This window comes from Tauraco erythrolophus, chromosome 16, assembly GCF_009769465.1.
Source record: "Tauraco erythrolophus isolate bTauEry1 chromosome 16, bTauEry1.pri, whole genome shotgun sequence".
NCBI lineage: Eukaryota > Metazoa > Chordata > Aves > Musophagiformes > Musophagidae > Tauraco > Tauraco erythrolophus.
The window spans coordinates 8,603,119-8,623,550 of NC_141480.1; the positions used below are offsets into that span (position 1 = coordinate 8,603,119).

At 43.0% G+C, this 20,432-nt stretch overlaps 1 protein-coding gene across 1 annotated transcript in view; it reads left to right on the forward strand.

Annotated features, from left to right (window-relative positions):
• SGCD (sarcoglycan delta) overlaps nt 1-20,432 on the forward strand; it is a 131,075-nt gene that overhangs the window by 95,881 nt on the left and 14,762 nt on the right. Inside the window, exon 5 of the mRNA XM_086621499.1 lies at nt 1,993-2,065. Coding sequence (XP_086477625.1) covers nt 1,993-2,065 — 73 coding nt within the window. The remainder of the gene's footprint in view (nt 1-1,992; nt 2,066-20,432) is intronic.

Genomic DNA, 20,432 nt, shown 5'->3' on the forward strand with positions numbered 1-20,432 from the left:
GAAAACCCCAAGTCATTAAAAATGTGCTAAAGTTTCTTCTTATTCTGCAGGTATTTCTGGTTACATGCAGATTGTTATTTTGGGCTTTGCATAACTTAAGTAGCTGACTTAGTGTGTAAAAATGAATTAAAATTACTAACGTAAAGTCACCATTTAAGCAATACAGGTGGAAAGGGTACCAGAACATCTATGTGCACCTCTCCAGCTGCACTTCCTCATCTTCCTCCCCTCGAAAATCATTGTTTTATTATACAGATACATGCAGGCTGCGTCTTTTGCTAAGTTTCATTGCAAAGCTAATAGCCAAGGCAGTTGTGTGGATAAGCAGAGACTTAAATCATTTGGAAACTGTTGAGAGAGGACAGATCTGATAATAATAACCTTCATGGCTGGCAAGTTACAGCTGCTTTTGACAACTTGTAATGATGAAGGTTTATAGTAAAGTTAAGAGCTAAATATCTGTATTATGCCATTGGATCAATTTCAATTCCCAAGTATAAAGCTTCAAACTTTAGACTGCTTTTATCATCTTTGGGATTACTTTGTTTTTCTGTAGGTTAAAAAGGAGTTGGGTTTTTTAATAAATGTTAGAGTGCTTATTTTCATTGTGATTTTTTTTCTTTAAGACAGTGGGGCTGCTTAGTTAATTTATTTCAGTTCAAAGAAATTGTAGTGTTATTGTAGCCGTAGGTGTTTCTCACTTATAGCAGAATTTACAGAGGATGTTGTATTAACATGTTTTGCATCAACTCAGAACACTTTTTATTCTGTAGTGATGACTCTGGACTGCACATAGGTAACAATTATAATAGCATGTGTTAAGAGAGATCTCAAACAGTATATGTAAAAGATCTCATCAGGATCTGTAGTTTGCACCAATAGCTTTATCAAATTAAAAAATAAGGAAATAAAAAAATGCCACTGGTGCTGTTTGCATGCTGGCACTGAAATTGCTGCGATGACTACTGACAATGAATGACTCAATTGTTCACAGTGTGTCTGAACACGAGATCACAGGTCTAAATTTAAGGATACAGGTCATACTTGCCCACTGGATAGGCAGCTATATATTAGACAACACAAACATTAATTTCTAGTGCACTGCTGTGTGTAAGGCAGTTAGTACCATTCTTATCTGTGTTTTAATTGGAAGTTCCAATGGGAGCGAGAATGTGACGTTCTGCAGCATAGAGCATCAGTGACAGCACTTGGGGACTCCTGTGTCCCAACAGAGATTTTTAAAAGTGGAATGGGTTCAGAAAAGAGCAATAAGAACTCCAGAAAATCTGCTTCACAGTGAATGATTAAGAAAGCTGTAACTTTTCAGAGAATTGGAGAAGGTTGGGTGGTTGAGTCGCTGTCGGTAACTACAGAAGGTGGAGAGTCTGCTCATGCAGGGCTGGTTGGCTGGCGTGCGAGGACATGAGAAGATGTACTGGCTGAAAGCTGAAGTGAGACTAATTCGGATTAGATGCACATTCTTAAATTAGAACAATTAGTGGAAAGGCTTGCCAGAAGATGACATGTGCTTCCATTGGCTTAAAACAACAATGTGGGGAGAGCACATCTTTCTAGAGAGACACAGCCTGTCTTGGTCACAAAATACAGACCCGACGCAGAGATGGCTGGGTGAGATGGTCCAACCTGGGCTATGCAGGTGGCCACAGAAGAGGATTGCAGTGGCCTGAAACTTAGGAAGGCTGTTCATATTACCTGGAAGTTTACAGCTCACAATCTAAAAAGTCAGCAAATGGGGTAGCGCTGCCTTCCCCACCGTCTCTAAAAGCAGGGGGAAATGAGCAGTTGTAATGAAGGCAACCAATTTCAGATGACCAAGGTCTGACTTTTCCTGGGGACAGAAGGGATGAGTGTAAGAGAGAAATGGGGTCAGGTGATGGGTTAAATTGCACCTAGATATGATTTGACAATCACTCCCCTGATAACGGCTTCTAATATTTACAATTTGTCTTCTGTTTTGTTTTGTGATTTCAGGAGCAGAAGGCACAGTGTTCCCTAAATCTATAGAAACTCCCAATGTCAGGGCAGACCCCTTCAAGGAACTAAGGTAAACTTTGGAATCTGGTTTAATGGTAACTCAGTGGCGCCTTGTTGGAGTTGTGCATACTGCTGGGCATCATTTCTGCTTTTGCATAAGAGCTTGGGGATTCACTTTGGAAGGCATCACCGAGAGGATGCCATGGAAGAGAAGGGACCTGCCATGTTTACGTGTAAAATGACCAAGCTAAAGGCAATGACGGGTCATGAGAGCATCGTTTCTTCTCTGTAACATGCTCTGCATGCCCTGGGCTCAGCATTTGAAAAAAAATAGAGAAATCTTTTCCTGGTTGTGCAGGGAGGTACTGGAATCTGTGCTGAATCACAAGGAGTAGCAGCAGGCAAAAGGATGATACTCTCCAGCATTGTGTCTTGCAGAAAAGCAAACCCTCCCTGCACTACTCAGAGTCTAGCTGTGCACGCAGGTAACTGCTGACACTTGCAGAGATGCCACTTGCTGACAGCAATATATCAGGAAGGAATAAAGAGCACAGCTCCTGAGAACCAGCTTTGCCCTCAAGCTAATGCTGGGCATTTTTTTTTTTTTTTTTTAAAGTGTGGCACTACAGGTTAGTTTGGATGACTGGTCTCTGAAAAGACACTAATCATGTGGCCTAATAAATTATTGACTGAATCTCCTGATACCTTCTGACCAAGAGAGCTGTAAGGATTTGCCATCGATGCTCTAATTAGCCTTACTTAGAAAAAGAGAGAGAGAGAAAAGGTGAAAAAAAATCTCCAGAAGGACATCTTGTCCTTAGCTCTTGGGTTGCAAACTCTCCTTTCCTGGTAACTGCTGGGGATGAAGCAACCTTCAGACAGCTGAAGTTGTGCAGGAGTGCTGCAGGAGTGCTGCAGATTTACTGCGGATGCACCAAGATGGGAGAAGACTTCTCATTAACTCTCTGCTCTGATACTGGGGATAGTTAGGGCCCAGCTAGATCTCCTTTGAAGACAAAAGAATATCCTGGCTGCCTTCCCTTGGGCCTATTGCTATCTTTCAGTTTCTCTCTGGAAACCCTCTAATTTTGCACTCTGGGGATCGTATGTCAGACAAGCAGTGCAGTGGTGGTGTGATTCAGTTTGTTAAGAAAGTTTGTTCTCTTTCTCCATGCAGTGACTTTAACCCTGCCTAGTGGTTTTCCCAGTCTTGGTATACTTCCTTTAAAAAAAAAAGAGGAAACAGGGTCTTTGCTCAGCCTAACATGCAAGTGCCAGGGCAGCTCCAGGGTCTGCTGCGGAGACAGGAGCCCCAGGAGGGCAGAGTGTGTTTTCTCCAGGCAGAGCAAGTAAATGAAGCCGTCAGTGGGTGGGTGGATTTGTAGGTGAGGTTCAGGTGACAAAGGCTTTCTGGCACAGCCCATCTTTGTTGACATTTTCAGGAAAAAAAAAAAAAATGATCATGGTTAAAATATCCAATAGCATCTAAATAACTTACAAAACCAGGTCCTGTTTTCAGTAGTGCAAAAGAGACACAAGATTTAGCTCCAGGTTTGTGGTTACTTAGGATTTTTCTAAATATAGGAGGGGAAGTTAATCCAAGTAAGTGTAGGGTGTCATATTAGAGAGGCCAAATGTGAATTAAAATGACCTTAATCTGATTGAGTATGCTCTGCTTCAAAGAGAATTAAGCTAAATGAAATTGAAATTAATTAATGGCAGTATCCATGCTAAGGGTTCATTCAGTATATTTGATCTGCCTTAAATTCATGTTGTTATTTCACTTATTTTATGTAGCTGTTAGATAACTTTCTTTGGAATTAGTGGGATGGGTGAAAAAAATCCTTTAAAAATCTGGTAGGGGTTTGTTTTTGTTTTTTTTAAGGGAAAATTATTGAATAGGATTTACTTTGAAAAGAAAGTCCCACGGGTTCCTAAAACATTTTGTGCGCTTCTTGGTGAAACTAAATGTCTTTTCCACCACCTTGAAAAGAAAAGACCCAGTGGTAGCACTGGGTAGAGAAAGCAAGGCTTCCTAAGAGCAAATGCTCTATTCCTCCTCAAACCAAGAACTGTCCATCTCTCTCTACGCATACACGTGTTGGAGCACTGGCTGCTTCTTAGGCAGAATGATGCCTTTTGGGTCCAGTACAGAGTTAATAGAAAAAATAATCTTACCCTCGGGGGGACTTTTTTTGGCAGCTTCCTCTTTTGATGACAGTGTGTGTGCATAAGGTGTCCTTTTGGTCTATTTAAAAAGATGCTGTAGTAAAATTTGACTGAACGAGATGGCAGCCTATGGGTCCCAAGCTGTCACACGCTGCTAGGAAAGCAGCACTGTAAACATGCACTCAGTAGCTGGTTTGACCCTAAAAGACCTTCTTCTGTAATAAGTAGTGCAAACTTTCTTCATAGGTGGAAGGAGGTAGGAAAGTGCACATTCAGCTACTGCAGGCTCTCAACAGACGCCACCAACCTCCATCACTCCTCCTAGACCAAATGGTTACAATTAGTTACGTGATTTATCCCTTTGCTCTTTTCAGTACCATACTGACTCCCACTTCTTCTGTAGGAGACTTCAAAATAAGGTGACAGCAACTGTCACTATCAGAAAGACAGGAGACCAAGGGCTCCTGTCACTGCTGGGAGTCAGACCATCTGTATGTCTTCTTTCCCTTCCTCCTCCTCTCAGACAGGCTGATCTCCCCTGCAAGATAGGCAGTGCGCCATCAGGCGAGTCATCTCTATTTCTTTCCTCTTTTCCTCCCATCTCCAAAAGGCCTCCAGTCATGCCCATGTGTCACAAAGACTGACGCACTTTGAGTGATGGCGCACACGTTCTCAACAGACTTTCTGCCCCCATTTTTCTGACAGTCTTTGGTTCATATAGCCTAATTCATTTATTAGTAACTGGCTGCTCTACAGGGTGGTCACCATCCTGGAGAACAGGCAAGGGGTGGTCCTCTTTTCTGAGTGCTCTTTTTAAAACACTTTTGTCTGCAACGGTTTAGATGGAGAAGAATCAGGTGGCAATATGTGCGGAGCTTTCTCGTCACATGCTAAGCCCATCAGAGAGCCACAAGGCTGCAAAAATCGCATTGGTGCTTGTTTGAGCCAGGTCTGGACTTTGCTGCTGAGTCTTCTCAGGAGGTGCTCTCCTGTGTTGCAGATAAACTCGTGTCCTGGAACAAGAATCCTGTTCAGCCCAGTATAATTTCTCGTAGAAATGCCAGAGCTCATAAATGTCTTGTTTCATGCAGGGTGTTGTTAACAGTTCATGTTTTCTATTTGGGATCTAGAATATTCTTTAATAATGACCTGAGACTAGAAATGGTTGAAAAACTATTTGGTATACTTCTGTGAGCATTTCCATGTTTTTACTTATTTAAAGTAATTTTAGACTCTTGAAAATTTTGATAGTTGTTCATTGGGTTCTAAATCAGTCAAAAACAGTAAAAAGGAAACAAATTCAAATTATTTTCAAGTTCTTGAAATGTTTAACACTGCCATTCAGTATCATCCCAAAATAGTTCAGGGGAAGGGCTTGGAAGATTTGTTAGTACATTGAAATATTTATACTCATCTGCATTGACTCTTTTTAATGCAGGTCTTTGACATATGGTAATGTGATTGCCTGTGTATAAAGGTTGGATTAAAGATGACCTTTTCTCACTGGATTATTTTAGTAGCACTCAGGTAACCTGGCAAGATACTGTCTTGAGACCCTCTCCTTGACACTGGCAGGAATCACCTGCCTTCCTCTATTTATCTTCTTCCAAAAGGCAAATATATGCCAAGGAGGCTAACAGAAGTTGTCTGACAAAGACAAGATCAGCACTCCTCCAAGGCAAGGGATAAAGGCTAGGCTAGCCAGTGAGTAAGGAAAATAATTTAAGGGGAGGAGAATAAAAAGTAGGTGATCCAATATAAGAAAAAATATTAGGAGGAAGTTGTTAAACTGCTAAGTGCTGGAAGCTGGGAGGGTGCACAGCAAATGGGCATGGTGTAATAGCATCCATCCTGGTCCCTGGGCTCAAAGCTGCCCTCAGGTACCTCTCCGACGGCCAGATCATGCTGGGCAGGGGCACACAGAGCATGGAAACTTGGTTGAGGGCATTTCTCTTCCCAGAGTTAAATAAAAAGAAATCAGGCAGCATGAAATTCACTCCACGAGGTGCAACCTCACACCTGGAATTCATTCCACAAGTATTGTAGGTTGCAAATGCAGTAAACCACTCATCCAAGGCCAGGAAACCAAGGGATGACTGTTTTTCCTGTAATGCACAAATATAGTTAAGGGAGAATTAATCCCTTGGGCTTGAAGGGGTAATTTTTGACCAAAGTTAATTATGAAGCACTGAAAGTACCAAATGGCAGATGAAATGTACTTGCAGCTTGATTTTATTAGTGCAATTCTACCTTACCACGTACTGAACTGAACTATCCAAATAGTCCAAGTGAGACCCATTGTAACAAAAAGCAATTTAAATACAGTGCTCAGCTAATGTAACAATACTCATTTTGCAAAACAATAATTCTTATCGAATTAAGGTTTCTCTCAGCTGTGTTTCACAAGGCAGCAGAGACATTTTCAGTAAGTACGAACACAAATAATGTTTCTGTCTAAAACCCATTAATAAAGATTAAGAGACGAAAATTTGAGGAAATGCAAAAAATGAATGGTATGAAAGAGGAAGTAATTGGTAGGAAAGGGAAGTCGTTTATAGAGACTAGTGTGTGATACTGAAACACTGCTTAGTTTACAGCGAACACTTGGGGGTTCCTGGGAGGTTTCAGCAAGGGAAGAATGGTCAATGTAGCCTCGTATCTAGCTGGTGTTATTTTCCAATTGATTTGCCAGAAAGGATGCAATTCTTTTCTCTGTTATACCAGTGCAATCCCAATAATTTTGATAGTCCTACCAGCTTAAAAGACAGCAGAATTTTGCCGTGGGATGAGCTTTACTTTCTACATTGTAACAAATACAACTATTTTCATATGACACAGATCAGTTGTATTTATATGACTGTCTCCACTGAAGTCAACACATAGCTATTTGCGTACAACTAAAATGAGAGAACAGGTTCCCGGTTTCTAAACTTCAAGCTAATTCAAGTGAACTCTGATGAGTTGCTTTTGAATGATATGCAGAGGTCCTTATCACTCTCCATTTTCTAATCCAGAAGAGCACATCTGATCTAATAATTTTCCCGTGACAGCTAAGGCTTCCTGAAATGCTTGCTGTTGGATGAGACTTTCTCACAGCAGAATCCAAACTGATTTCTCAGCCATGGCCACTTTGCTTTAGCCTTTCCTCCTGTTGACATCTTTTCAAAGCTTCTGCCTGTTCAGCTATTATAGAAGACAATCCACAGCCCTCCCAAATCAAAGGTAGTCTTTCCATAAACTTCTTGTGGGCAATGTATTAAGGTCTCTTTATACCACTGGATATAAGGCTTGGAATTAAGGAGGCAGAGGGTTGCTGGGACTTTCCATCTATTAAAGTATTTCTATTGCAAAGAAAAGGAGAGAGGGGTTGCTGTTCTCTTTCCTTACCCCAGCAAATCTTCTCTTAATGGCCTTCACCTCTTTCATACCCAGCATCAGAAACAGGGGATTTAGCTTTTGGTGTCCTTTCTTTCCCTGTTTTTACCAGGTGAAGCCTAGGTACAGATCAGATGCTTGGGAGGCACTGAAAGAGCTTTGCTGCCTTATCCCAGCTGGATAAATCACGGCTCTGCCCTGTTCGCAGTGCTGCTAATGGGATCTGTCCATAGAGAGGCAGATCCTCTTCAGAGAAGGCTATGGACAGTGAAAGCAGGCTTGGCAGGAATGGAAGCTTGGCATGAAGGTGTTTCGAACACAGTATATTGCTGAAGTGAAAAATGAGATAAGTTGGAGCTAGGGAAAAAAGAAAAGGTGGTTGGAATTTGTGGCTGGGCAGCCTGCAGTGGGGTGCATGGCTCTTCCCAGGTGCCCTCGTGTCCCCTGTGCTGCAGGAGCTCTGTCCCACCAGAGCTACATGGCACTTCAAGTGGAAGCAGAGGAGTGGGGACAGGGAGGTAAGGAGGCAGATTCCTAAAGGAAATTACTGCCAAATGGCATAGCCTATGGGATAGAGAGCAGTGGAAACATCCCTCTCATTTGGTGATTGGTGGGAGGATGCACAAGACTCTTCTTCTGCATATAATTAAGCAGCATTATCACAACAGGAGCAGTGGCTCCAGGCAGAGACCAGTTTAACTTTTCTTGGGCTCTGAATGAAATACAACAGCCTGGTTCATTATCCTCTCTCTGCATTTACTCTGTAAGGGTTTCCTACTGCAAAGAAAGCTTTTTTTCTGGGAGATATTAATCATCAATCCTGACTTATCTCAGATTTAGTATCTTTCTTGTATACAAGATCTGTATCCTGCCCAGGTGTGTTGCGCCCAGGACTGTCATTAGCTTTCAACAGCAGAACGTCACTTGCTCTGTAATCAGAGCATTCATCTAACCTTCGAGTGCCCTGCACAAAGGTGTGTGAGCCAAAAGTCCTCTGGGACTTGAGAGAAACCCTATCGGTGTGACCAATTGGTACAGTCAGACATGAATGTGTATCCATTTGAATAACAAAAATGGAAGCTTTTTTTAACTCTGTGTGCAGCACACTGCTAACCTTGAGTAGAAAATAGATGCTAATAAATGCAAGGTCTTAAAAATGTGAATTATAACCATTTCACACTCCATGGCAGACTCACACTGGTGAAATGGCTTAATACTTAATTACAATGCTTGTCCTTCTTTCAAGTGCAGATGACATTCCTCAGATAGATTTTGCAATGACATCTGTGGAATTAAGTTGCAAAACTAATTAGTTATTCATATAATACAGAATATTGACTATGCACTGATTAAAAGGATGTGGTGACACATCTAACATGATGTATCTGTCTAGTAGGTTAGTCTGCTCCCTGAGGTGGTATTCAGAAAATGATGAAAATACCCTTTAGCCTCTAGAATGCAGGCATTTGTAGAAAATGTTGCCTTTCATTTACATTTTGATAATGATTAAGGAGGGCTACCGTGTTGCAGAGTGGCTTGTCATGCTGCTTGTGCCCTGGGAGGAAATCCTGGTCTGCAGGCTCAAAGGACCTTTTTTGGGGTGTCAACTGTAATAGAATCTGCAGGTTATTGACTAACTGCAGCCCTAACTGTCCTAAAAACAATCATTAGATGACTGCCCAGAGAGAAGGGCAGGTAAACCAGCACTTGTTTCAGTGCAAGTCGGGCAACACGTTCGCCTTGCAGCAGGGTCTGGCTAGTGCTGCTGTTACGTAGGGTAGTCGGGAAATGCTGCTTCGTGAATCAGTTGGTGGGCTGGGCTGGGATGCAGCTTTTGTAATGCTCTGTGAGAGGCTCAATAACTATTGTTTTGTCATAATGTTTGTACTTGAGATAGAGCTATTTGTACCACAGATATTGAGCATGAAATACAGAAGTAAATAGAAAGGTGGCAAGGTACCCGCCTATCACTGTGATCCCAATCCTTTGCAAATACTGTGATATTTAGGATGTAATCGTGTTCAAAATGACTGAATAGCTCAGAAGAGAAGGAGCTTTTCCTTTGAACAGTCGTCTTATCTTAAAGAAATGAGAGAAATGTAATCCACTGAGCACCATGTTTGCTTTTGGGTAGAGAAGTACATGGTTTTCTTTAATATTTCTCTCTATCCCTTTATACTTCTCTCCAGCTGCGTATCTCACATTTCTAAAACCCAAAGTGAAAAGCAAAGCAGTCAAAATCAAAAATCTTTGCCTTACTCAGCACTTGGTACCTGCTTTTAAGGAAGGACTGTCTCCCCACCGAGGCTTCGCCCACGAGCCGGGGAGCCGCCTGGCAAACGCAGCTCCCCGCGCCGCGGCCGTGCAGAGCCCAGCGCGGTAACCGCAGCGGGGGTTTCCTCGGCTGGAGAGCAGCAGTTACAAACCAGCTTCCCGAAAACCCAGCGTTTAACACGAGCTTCTCATTAACCTGGTACAAAGGATGGTTGAGATGCTTTCCTACCCAAGTGAGGAGTTCCTCAGGGTTTTGTTTCCTACTGCCGTCTGCTGATGCCGGAGGGTTTGGCTGTATCAAGGTAGTCATACTGGTTATTTAGTGTGAGCCAGGTGCTTTGAGCTATACAAGTCCACTGTGATTAAAAAGGACACTTTTACAAATACGCTAATTGTACTTCAGACTGTAGCCAGGAATCAATAGCTGTTGCATAACCCTATTAAAGAGAGGAGAAAAATGTGTCCATAACCGTAATGGGATCCTTTCTTTTGAAAGCAATATTTTGTATACTTATTAAGAAAGATCATAAATATTCACTGTGCCTACAGAATCTTTATTCTCAATTTATGTTTCATGTGGAATAGAGTTGTTTTCTCTAGGCCAAATAGAAGTAGCTATGTCGTTTCCTCATGACTTGAATTGATTTTCCTTTTTTAATGTGCAGTGGCTGCTGCTGCTTCTCTACCCCTCATGTGTATTTTGCAATATGGATTTATCCCATGGGTTATTGTGGCACCTCTGGCTGTTTTGAATAGTAATAATTTCCAACCAAACAGTGTTGCTGAGTTCATACTAAAGGAATGTCACTCCGTGCTCTCGAATGGTGTTTGGACTCAGCTCTGCCTCTCCATTTGGAGGCAGCACGTGGCTGATAAGAACCCCTTTCTAAATAGGACTCAACAGTCAAACCTCTCATCTTTGGGGACCCCTGCACAACCCGTAGTTGCTCCCCTGGTCTCTACTTCACCTAGAAGGGTAGTAATATCTTACTAGTGTGTGAGCGTTAGCTGCGTGCTGCTGTGCACTCTCTGGGCTCAGCAGAGTTGGCTCAGCAGCGTTGGACTGGAGATGATCAGTGAACCATCTTGCACCTTTTGCATACTCGTGTCCCATGAAGGGAGGAAGTGGAAATGCAGAAGCTACTTGTGCTAACAGCGCAGGCAGAAGGTTCCTCTTTCTCTTCTCGGTCTTAGTAAAGTCGAGAGCCCGTGGACTTCTCCGCCTCATTCCCAGATTCTGCTGACACTTCTGAAGTTGCCAGTCCCCTGCTCTGGTTCCCAGCTGTGTTGGCATTGGTGTGACTCACTGAAAAAGCAGCAGGTTTTTTGAAGCCAAATGTGTGAAAGCAGCATTTTAAAGGTGGAGCATTGCTGGTTTGAGAGGCAGAGTGGCAGCCACCGTTTCATCCATCAGCAGAGGTGGCTGCTATAAATACAGACCTCAGTACATACACACGGCTTTGCTGGCAAGTCAAATAATGTCGTGTTTCACTCCAGCCGCACAAGGACATTGTGTCCTTGGATAGAAGAAGCCAAACTTGTAAGCATGTGTTTCACATGGTATTGCGTGGCTTCAGGGCTGTGCAGGAGAGGAGGAAGCAGAAATGTGACTTCAACCCAGTAACAGCCAAAAAGCAGGTGAATGGCTCCAAGAATCGTGAAAAACTAGTTCAGAAATACAGCTTGATTCTCTAGAGAGATGGATCAAATCTTCCAGGGAGTGGGCAGGAGCTGCAGAAGGAGAGGAGCTTTCCCCTGGGTTAGGCTAACACAAACAGATGTCGGGCTCTTGGGACCCTCTGGCAGTTGCAATTCTCCATTTCTCATGTTGAGTTGACCTCAGTTCATGAGTTATCTCTTGCTTTTCACAATACAGAAAGAAAACCACATTCTTTCCTTCTTTGCCTGGTTTCATGTCATTAAGGACGGCTATGGGAAGGCCGGCTGAGGACGTGTTATAAAGTGACACTGGGGAATCAAGCAAGAAAGTAAACCAAAAAAAAACCCAAAACTTAGGCCATCAAAGATCATAAAAGAGATTGTAAAGCAGAGGGGAAATGACCTTCTGGTGAGTTTGAGAACAGCTGAGAGGGCCGAATAATGAGAGGATGTGCTGCTGTAAGGAGATGTTCCCTGCCAGTGAACTCGGTGAAAATCTGCTTGTATTTGATATAATAAGGGCAAAAAGCAAGACACAAAGGGTTTATGCCGCTAGTGCTGAACTGTGTGGCAGTGATAAAAATATGTCATGTCCTGTCCACTTCCCGTAGTATTAACATTTTAAAAGACAGAGAAAGAAGCAAAGTGTCAATTTAATTTTTTTTTATTAAGGATTTGGTGTCTTAACTTTAATGAAGGAGTAATAAATATAAGTGGATATCAATGGAGGGTTATTAGAGCTGTTCATTTTGATAGAAAATATGTGGTATCTTCTTGTGCAATGCCAGAGGTTAAAGATTATTATTGCTTCCTAAGGTTTCCAAAATTAAATTCTCTCTCTTACGACCCATGAGATATGATTGAAAATGTGTACATGTGAAATGGTTTGTAATAAATTCATATCACAATAAAAGTCTCTTTAGAAAAACAGGATATCTTACAAGAATCAGCTGAGGAGCTGTGTCTGAAGGTGGAAGGTTTTTTATAAGCCTGAAGAATTTCATTTTGGAAACTCCAGTGCTGCCAGAAGGATCACCTGAAAAGCACAGAAAAACTTATGAAAAGATCCTGAGCTTTTAGCCAGCGGTTGAAACCCAGAGTTCCCTGCGTTAAAAACTACTTGACTAACAGGCTTTTGTCTGGTTTATATACTTCTGATTAATTAGAAATGACATTTCGGGCAGAGCCTTTTAGGGTACAAAAATTAAGTCCTTCATAATTGCTGTTCATTTCTATCTAAAGCCTCCAAACCTCTCAGTACCAGATAATCAGTTCTCGTTTCCCTGGGGCAGAAGGAGCTGTGCTGGGAGCACAGTGGAAAAAGCCAGTCCCAACCACATGGTGCCAGGAGACTTGGGCAATGCATTTCTGCTCCTCGCCAAACCCAGACCTTTAGGTGTGCATCATTCTGCAGGCATCAGCTTAATTCACTAATACTTTTTGAAGTACAAAAACTTTGGTAATGTGGAATTACCAATATGGTTGTGGTGTTAGTATTAATAGGCTAAATCCTGTAGGCAATGCTTAGACTTTATTAACAAAAAAAAGTTCTCATATGAAATCATGAGGTAATGATGCCCTTACACAGCACGTTATGTCCCTTGATCACTTCTGTATAACTCGATCCAAGTTAATGGAATCTTCTTGTAAACACAGTGTAGGCTTTTCTCCATAAGCGGCACATCTGGAAGCAACCTGGGTCCTGAATTCAGCATTGGGATCTGGTAGCTGCCTTAGCGAAGGACTTGGCCCATGTATGCCCTGCATACTTCCATAATTTCTCAGTTTTTTCTATGTGGGATCAGATTGAATGTATCAAGAAGAGAGTAATTGGTCATTTACTTACGCTCGGTTCCTCATCCCCACCATCGGTTCATGCCTAATTCTTTGAAAAAAAAACCTCTTACTGAAAACATCAAGGGCAATTCAGCTGAAGAGAGTGGAAAATAGAACACTAAATCTCTCCAAGTCCTGTCCTGCTTAGCATGTGACAAATTTTCTAAAACACCCACTAAATATGTTGATTTTATGGGTTCTCAGTTGAGCGGTGGGGTATCATTTAATCTCTCCATCCTTTGGCATTGTTCTGAACAGTGAGAGAGGACCAAGCAAGGACTTTGTCAGAACATTTTGCAGAGCTCTAAGGTGCATGGCATTCAAGCAACATCACACCAGGAGTCTAAATCTATGAGTCTCGAGGTTAGGTACAGATAGAAAGAATAAATCAAGCAATAAAAGATGCCTATAAAAAAAGGATGCTGCCTCTTAAATGAAGACACTTTAGAGTTCATCATAAACCTCTGACATATATTCAGTCACTCTGCCTTCCGTCACAGTCTGAAATATATTTCAAGGTGCCTGTGTGTTTTATGCTGTAACCTCTAATAAATACATGCACATTCTCAATGATGTTGCATCATACCTCGTGAACTGATGTGACTTGAAAGGGGAATTGGTGTCAATGTGATGGGAGTTCAGCAGGCAAAGGTGCTCAGAGACACAGTAAAAGTGTTTCTCTGACTCACACGGCGTGTCAAAACGTCTGTGCGATACCAAAGTGAAGGCTGGTTTCATAATCATCTCTTTGAGGAAGCTTCGCTCCAGCTGGATGCCAGTTCTCTGCTTCCAAGTGAAGCAAAATGGATACTGTTTCCTTAAAGACTGGCTTTCCTAGGCCAGGCTATGGTCGGCTACAGCACTGGCTAACCTACCAGTGTGACCAAACTATTCCACAACAAATTAATTGCTTTTTTAGATTTGAATTTCCTGGGGAAAAGAAATGGTATTAACGAAAGAAACATTTTTGGATGTGCTTTTACCTACTAGCTTCCAAGAGCTAGGCTGAAATTGCGACAGAGGCACCACACACTTGCATATAGCGGTTCTCTTGCTTCCCCAAGTGGAGATTATGGCTCGTTTCAAAGAATGATTACAAGAGTTTTGTAGGACCAATCCTTACAATTGACCATCTCTTAATTTTTAGTAGCTGCCAGGAATGAACAATGTGGCGTTGATTTATGGACCTATCCAGGCCACTTCTTCAGAGCTTCATTCTGTTCAGAGTTAAGTATTCTGGGAAGCTGCTAGTATATGTGTTATCCATCAGGACCCTTCAGCCACTCTCCACATGCTTTGCTGCAGTCAGAAAAATGCAAAATTCTTCTTTAAAATGTCGTTTTTCTACAGTTCAAGCAGTTCATTTTCTGAAAGAGAGATTAACAGTGAAGCAGAGCAAATAATTATTATTAGTCAATATTTCCAAATGTAACTTAAGCCATTTGAGCAACTAATTTCAGAGGTTCATATTTTATAAGACTTTATTCTTCAGAGTATGATGATCTATACTATATAATATCAGGGAGTCACGAGCTGGTCATTTTAAAAAAGAATTGGACAATTCTGGCATTTTCTTCTACTTGGTTAAAAAATAATAATAATAAAAAAGTAAGAGGAACCAAACTTAGAAAAAAAAAAAGCTGATGCTTTAAGTGATTGTGGCCACTATAAGAATGTGCAGACTTTGCAAATCTGACTCAACTACTTGAAAAATGATGGGAATCTACTTTCATTGAAAGGCTAGAGGCGTAGGAAAGAGACTGGGATGATCAGTTGTTGCATGAGAACAGTACGGTGTGTCCCTTTGGGATGCCACTAAACTTCTCATAAAAGACCGTGTAATCTTGTCTTCAAAACATGTCAGAATTACCATGGGTTTTTAACACACCTATGCATGTATGTAGAAGTGCTATATGTAGTAAGGGAGAAGTGATGCCTTGTGCTTCTTCTTTTCTTGGCTTATCTGTTTTCTTTTCACATTAAAGTTACTGCAGTAACAAAATCTGAAGAGTTTAAGATACGTGAATTGGAGACTTTGGATAGTGTACAAAGTGTTTAGACAGGTAGGTTCAGTCTTATTTTCCATCTGAATAGTTACTGATTTATCCTGGATGGCAGAACAGCTATTTTCCATTCCAAACCTTAATACACTCATGGACACAGTGAGGCTGCTGTGTTTTTGAGGGTTATAACTTTTGAGTGATCTATGGGCGATGCTAGATCTGACCACATGTAAATTCCATTCCTCTGTGATGTGTGAGGCCCTGATGGCCGGGGAGCTGCTGAAGCTGCGTGTGGATGGGCAGCCAGCGAGCGCGCCGTGCTGTGCGATGGAGCAAGGCGCTCGGAAATACTCCGGCAGCTTTGCCCTTAGCACAGCTCAGCTTTTCCTGCTGTGCGCTCTGCTAATGTAAATATTCCTGAGCTGTTGTTATATATACCCAGGCCACCAGCATGTGTCTCGACTTTTTTCCTCAAACCCTAACATTTCTTGTATTGAAATAGGAGAGTTTAGAGCTATTTGAATTCTATTTCCGTAATCACAGCACAGAGCACAGATATGAGAGTGAGAGCTGGATGTCAGTGACAGGACAAGCTGCATTCCTCTCCCCGACTGCACCCCCAGGTCCTTACCCTTTTGGAGTGGGATGCCAAAGATCTCCTGTTTCCACACCAAACCCTGAGATGGCCCCTGATGCACAATGCAGAGCACTACAGAATAACCACGCTGGCTGTGGCACTGGCAGAGGGACAGCCTAGGTACCTGCCAGCTTTGCGCAGGATGATTTTGCTTCCCACATTGTGTGTTGCTCCAGGTAGAAATGTTCTCCGTGCATCAGCCGTGCCTGCTCTGTGGGTCTAACTGAGCTCAAGGGCTGGTGTTCCTGCTCCTCAACAGCAAGTGTGCACAGCACAAACGTGACAGGCCCCTCTAGTAGCTTTGACATCTCCAGCAGCAGAAAGGACTGGTAAATTTGCCTCAGAAGAGCTCACGGTCTCATTTGCCAAGCCCAGTGCCTGCAGTATAGCCTAGTTCACTCTCTCAGTGGAAAGCAAATAGAAAAATCATTTTCGCAGTGCCCAGCAATGTTTATCTTCCAGGTTGGCTGGCCTGCAGCGACATTAGTGTCCCAGAGCTTCTGAACTTAATCATTGCCAGTTGCTGCTTGCCTGCTTGAAGCGGTCCTAGTCCACCCTCCAGTGTGTTCTTCCTGCCAGTCACTATGGGAACAGCAATCAAAGCTCATATTTATGGCTCTATAGATGTCCAAGGTCACAGAGCACGGGTCTAGTGGGAACAATTAAAACAGACCTGTCCAGTTATATCTCTTTAAGCTCTCTCCACATTATACCTCTAACTAGAGCAGTAAAGTTAAAGCAGCATGACTGTCAGGATGTGACTGCTTTATAAAAGATACCCTTTAGAGGAGCTAAAGATGCTCACTGCACTGTCATCTGTAGAAGCATACTAGGAGTGTAGTCAGCATCACTGGGTAAAACCTGCCCCCAGGTTTGACTCCGCATCCCTGCTGCCAGACCCGTGTCCTGCCAGCCCTGGCCGTGCCCTGCGGCCCCAGGCAGGCATTCCCACCACGGGACCTGAGGCAGATCCTGCCTCGTCCACCATGAATACTGCTGGGATGGAGTTGTGTGAACTCTTTTGAAGTGGCAGAGTATGTTTATATTGGTTTGAGGGAGTCGTGTGGTTGCGGTGGTTTCGCCCTGGGTACTGCGTTACTGTCGTCATCTGTAAACTAAAAAATGCAAATGTTTGGTTTTAGAGTAACAGCAAATGTTGTTTATATGTAGTGACTTGCTCTATAGCAGTACACAGGAAAAAATAGGACTGTGGGAATCGTTGGAGTAAGATGGAGGGAAGAACTGCAGTGAACTTAATGATATCTGAGGGACAGAGAAGTAATTCTTTGGCAATTTCCAAGTTTCATAAGAGGCAGCCGTTTCCCTCTCCCCTCCTGTTTACGCCAGGGTCAGGTTCTACTGAGAGACCTGTGAGATGGGACTCGTGATCCCATTGTCCATGTTTTATTGAGTCCAAGTCCTTCCCTTGAGCATTAACGTGATGTGTTATGTAAGGATGAAAATCATTTAGACCAGAAGATCTGGCAGCAGATACTGCGTGAAGATAAGATACAGTTACCTGCTTCACATGCAGTGGGCACAGGAACATGCAACAGCAGAATTCTAAAAACAGGCCAGCAGGCATGTTAACATCTTTACAAATCTCCAATCTTGTAATGATCCTGTTATTTTAAATATTTTCCTTTCCAATTCACAACTAATTCAGTTTGGGTAACCAGAGCACGTTTGACTACGATTTTCCTCTGTGGGATTAGTTCCTAAATGCTGTAGATGGAAGTTCTTACTGTGTGTAATGCTGTGTAGACAGTGAAAGCGATAGTCCCTGCACCTAACTGTGTCCTGAGCAAACAAGAAAAGGAGAACGGGCACAGCACGCTGAAATGACCTTTCTGGTCGTGTAGAGCAAAGCAAGGGCTGAGGCAGGAGAGGACCCAGGTTGTCTCCCAGGCCATTGCCTCTCCAGCACTTCTAAATTGCTTTGAAGCTTTGAAAAGCAAATATTTACTGCCATAATAAACTGGCATGCTGGGATGTTGTATGGACATGAGAATGTATTTTAGGATAGCAGCTCAAGAAACACCAAAGTTCTTGTTTTGAAGCTTTAAGCTTGTAGTATTAAACACTTCCCTGGCATGTTGATGTACGGCCATGGGTTTGGAGTTGTTGGTTCTTCACCTTCCTAAATTGCAGCTGAGTCTTGGTAAATGTTTGGATCCAACTTGAAAAGTTGTGTTTGGAAATATGGGCAACCTTGAAGTCCAATCATGAAAAACGAAAGGAAATGTTGGAAAAATCTGTGCGTCATTAATGTTGAGAACAGTCCTTATCCATCTTGGAAAGGAGGGACAGGAGGTACTCAGCTTTGAGTGCCTCCTCCCTACTAAGATTTCTCTGAAGGAAATTGTCTACTGTATTTCTGTGATACAGATATATAGATTTCTCTGAGTTCTATATGGCAGGCTTGACATTCAGTGTCAAAACAAGTGATCTTTTATGTTGTCTCATTCCAGTGTTTTATCCCGGCAGTGATGCTAGGTAACGTTGTCAAGTGGGTGGAGGTACTGGTTTAGACTGGAAGGTCCGGTGTTGGACGTGGCTCCTTAGCGTGGTGTGTGGATGTGACACAAATGTCCTAATTTCATTGAGGCCAAAAAGTGAGGACTAGATTCACTATTCTGGAACTGGAATTAACCACTCCTGGCTGCTGGAACATTGTGGTGTTACAAGGAATGCTGAATTTCAGTGTTCCCCTGCTAGGGGTGTGACGGGCTAGCCTTAGCACGTAGCACTTCTCTGTCTATGGGGAGCAGGTTTCCACCTGGCAGAGTGGCAGCTTCGAATGCTAGAAATCAAGACATCTCACATACTTTTTGCTTGAAAGAACAGAAACACACCAGCATTTTAAAGAGAAGGGAAGAAACATGTGGTTCTTCATTATTATTGTTTTGTTTGGCCAGGCAAAGGAAGAATTAAGTTTGATTTTAAGGACCAATATCCTTTCCCATGTTATGTTTCCAAGGTAACTCTATTGACTTCTTTTAAAGACAGTACCTAGGAAGTCAGTGGGGTTACCTCTGTGTGCCTGGGGGCGTTCCCACCGCATGAGACCATCTGGTGAAGTTCATTGTGGAGGCGATGGCTCAGAGCCGTGCTCTGCAGCAGAGGTGGCAGTCTGCTATAAGAAAGTTTTCGGATGAGTTGGCTTGTGTACTAGGAGGAATCAGTGGCAAAGAGTTGCCTGTATCACTTTGCTGTGTTGGGGAGAATTACTCCTCCTGGGCTGTGCTGAGCCATCCCTGCTGCCGCTCTACTGCAACAAACCCAGAGACCGCTGAACGCGCTCGCACATAGTCACAAAGGCAGTTCCAGAGGGCTGGAAATTGAATTCCAGTGCTTCAGCCACAAAGTCAGTCCGCCTACCTGCCTGCCTCTCTTTTTAAAATCAAAATAAAATAGAGTAAAATGAAATGAAATTCCCAGCTAAAAACCTGTTCAAGGAAGTGATTATGCCACTGAGTGGTACAGAGGCTTTTCTGACATCAGTTCATTTCTTTTTTTTAATCCATTTCATTTCACCTCCATTTGACCTCTTCCATTAGCAGCTGTAATTGTCTCTTTGTGATCTTCTAAAAAGTCATATAAGGGAGGTTATTACAGTCAAAATGCAGACTTACCCAAGGAAAGATGGAAGGACCCTCATGGAAGTCAAGAGATGTTGAACATTTTCTCATTTTGCTGTGGTTGGCTCAGGGAGCCGGAGAACAGATTTCTATACCTTAAGCCAAACAAGGTCCACAACCTACAGCATGGATGCTAGCGATAGCACAGTGGCATATGTGCTCTTGCAGCCCAGAAGACCAACCGCGTCCTGGGCTGCATCAAGAGGAGCGTGGCCAGCAGGTCGAGAGAGGTGATTCTCCCCCTCTACTCTGCCCTCGTGAGACCTCACTTGGAGTATTGCGTCCAGTTCTGGAGTCCCCAACATAAGAAGGACATGGACCAGTTGGAGAGGGTCCAGAGGAGGGCCACGAAGATGATAAGAGGGCTGGAGCACCTTTCCTATGAGGACAGGCTGAAAGAGTTGGGGCTGTTCAGCCTGGAGAAGAGGAGGCTCCGGGGTGACCTTATAGCGGTCTTCCAGTACCTCAAGGGGGCCTACAAGAAAGATGGGGAGAGGCTGTTCAGGAGGGCCATTTGTGATAGGACAAGGGGTAATGGTTTTAAAATAGAGGGAGGTAGATTCAGGTTGGATATTAGGAAAAAATTTTTTACCCTGAGAGTTGTAGAACACTGGAACAGGTTGCCCAGAGAGGTGGTGGATGCTCCATCCCTGGAGACGTTCAAGGCCAGGTTGGATGAGGCCCTGAGCAACCTGATCTAGTTGGAGATATCCCTGTTCCTTGCAGGGGGGTTGGACTAGATGACCTTTGAAGGTCCCTTCCAGCCCTAACGATTCTATGATTCTATATGTCAAATAGCATAAGCAGAGCCAAGGGAAGGGATCACAGCTTCTTGAGACAAGC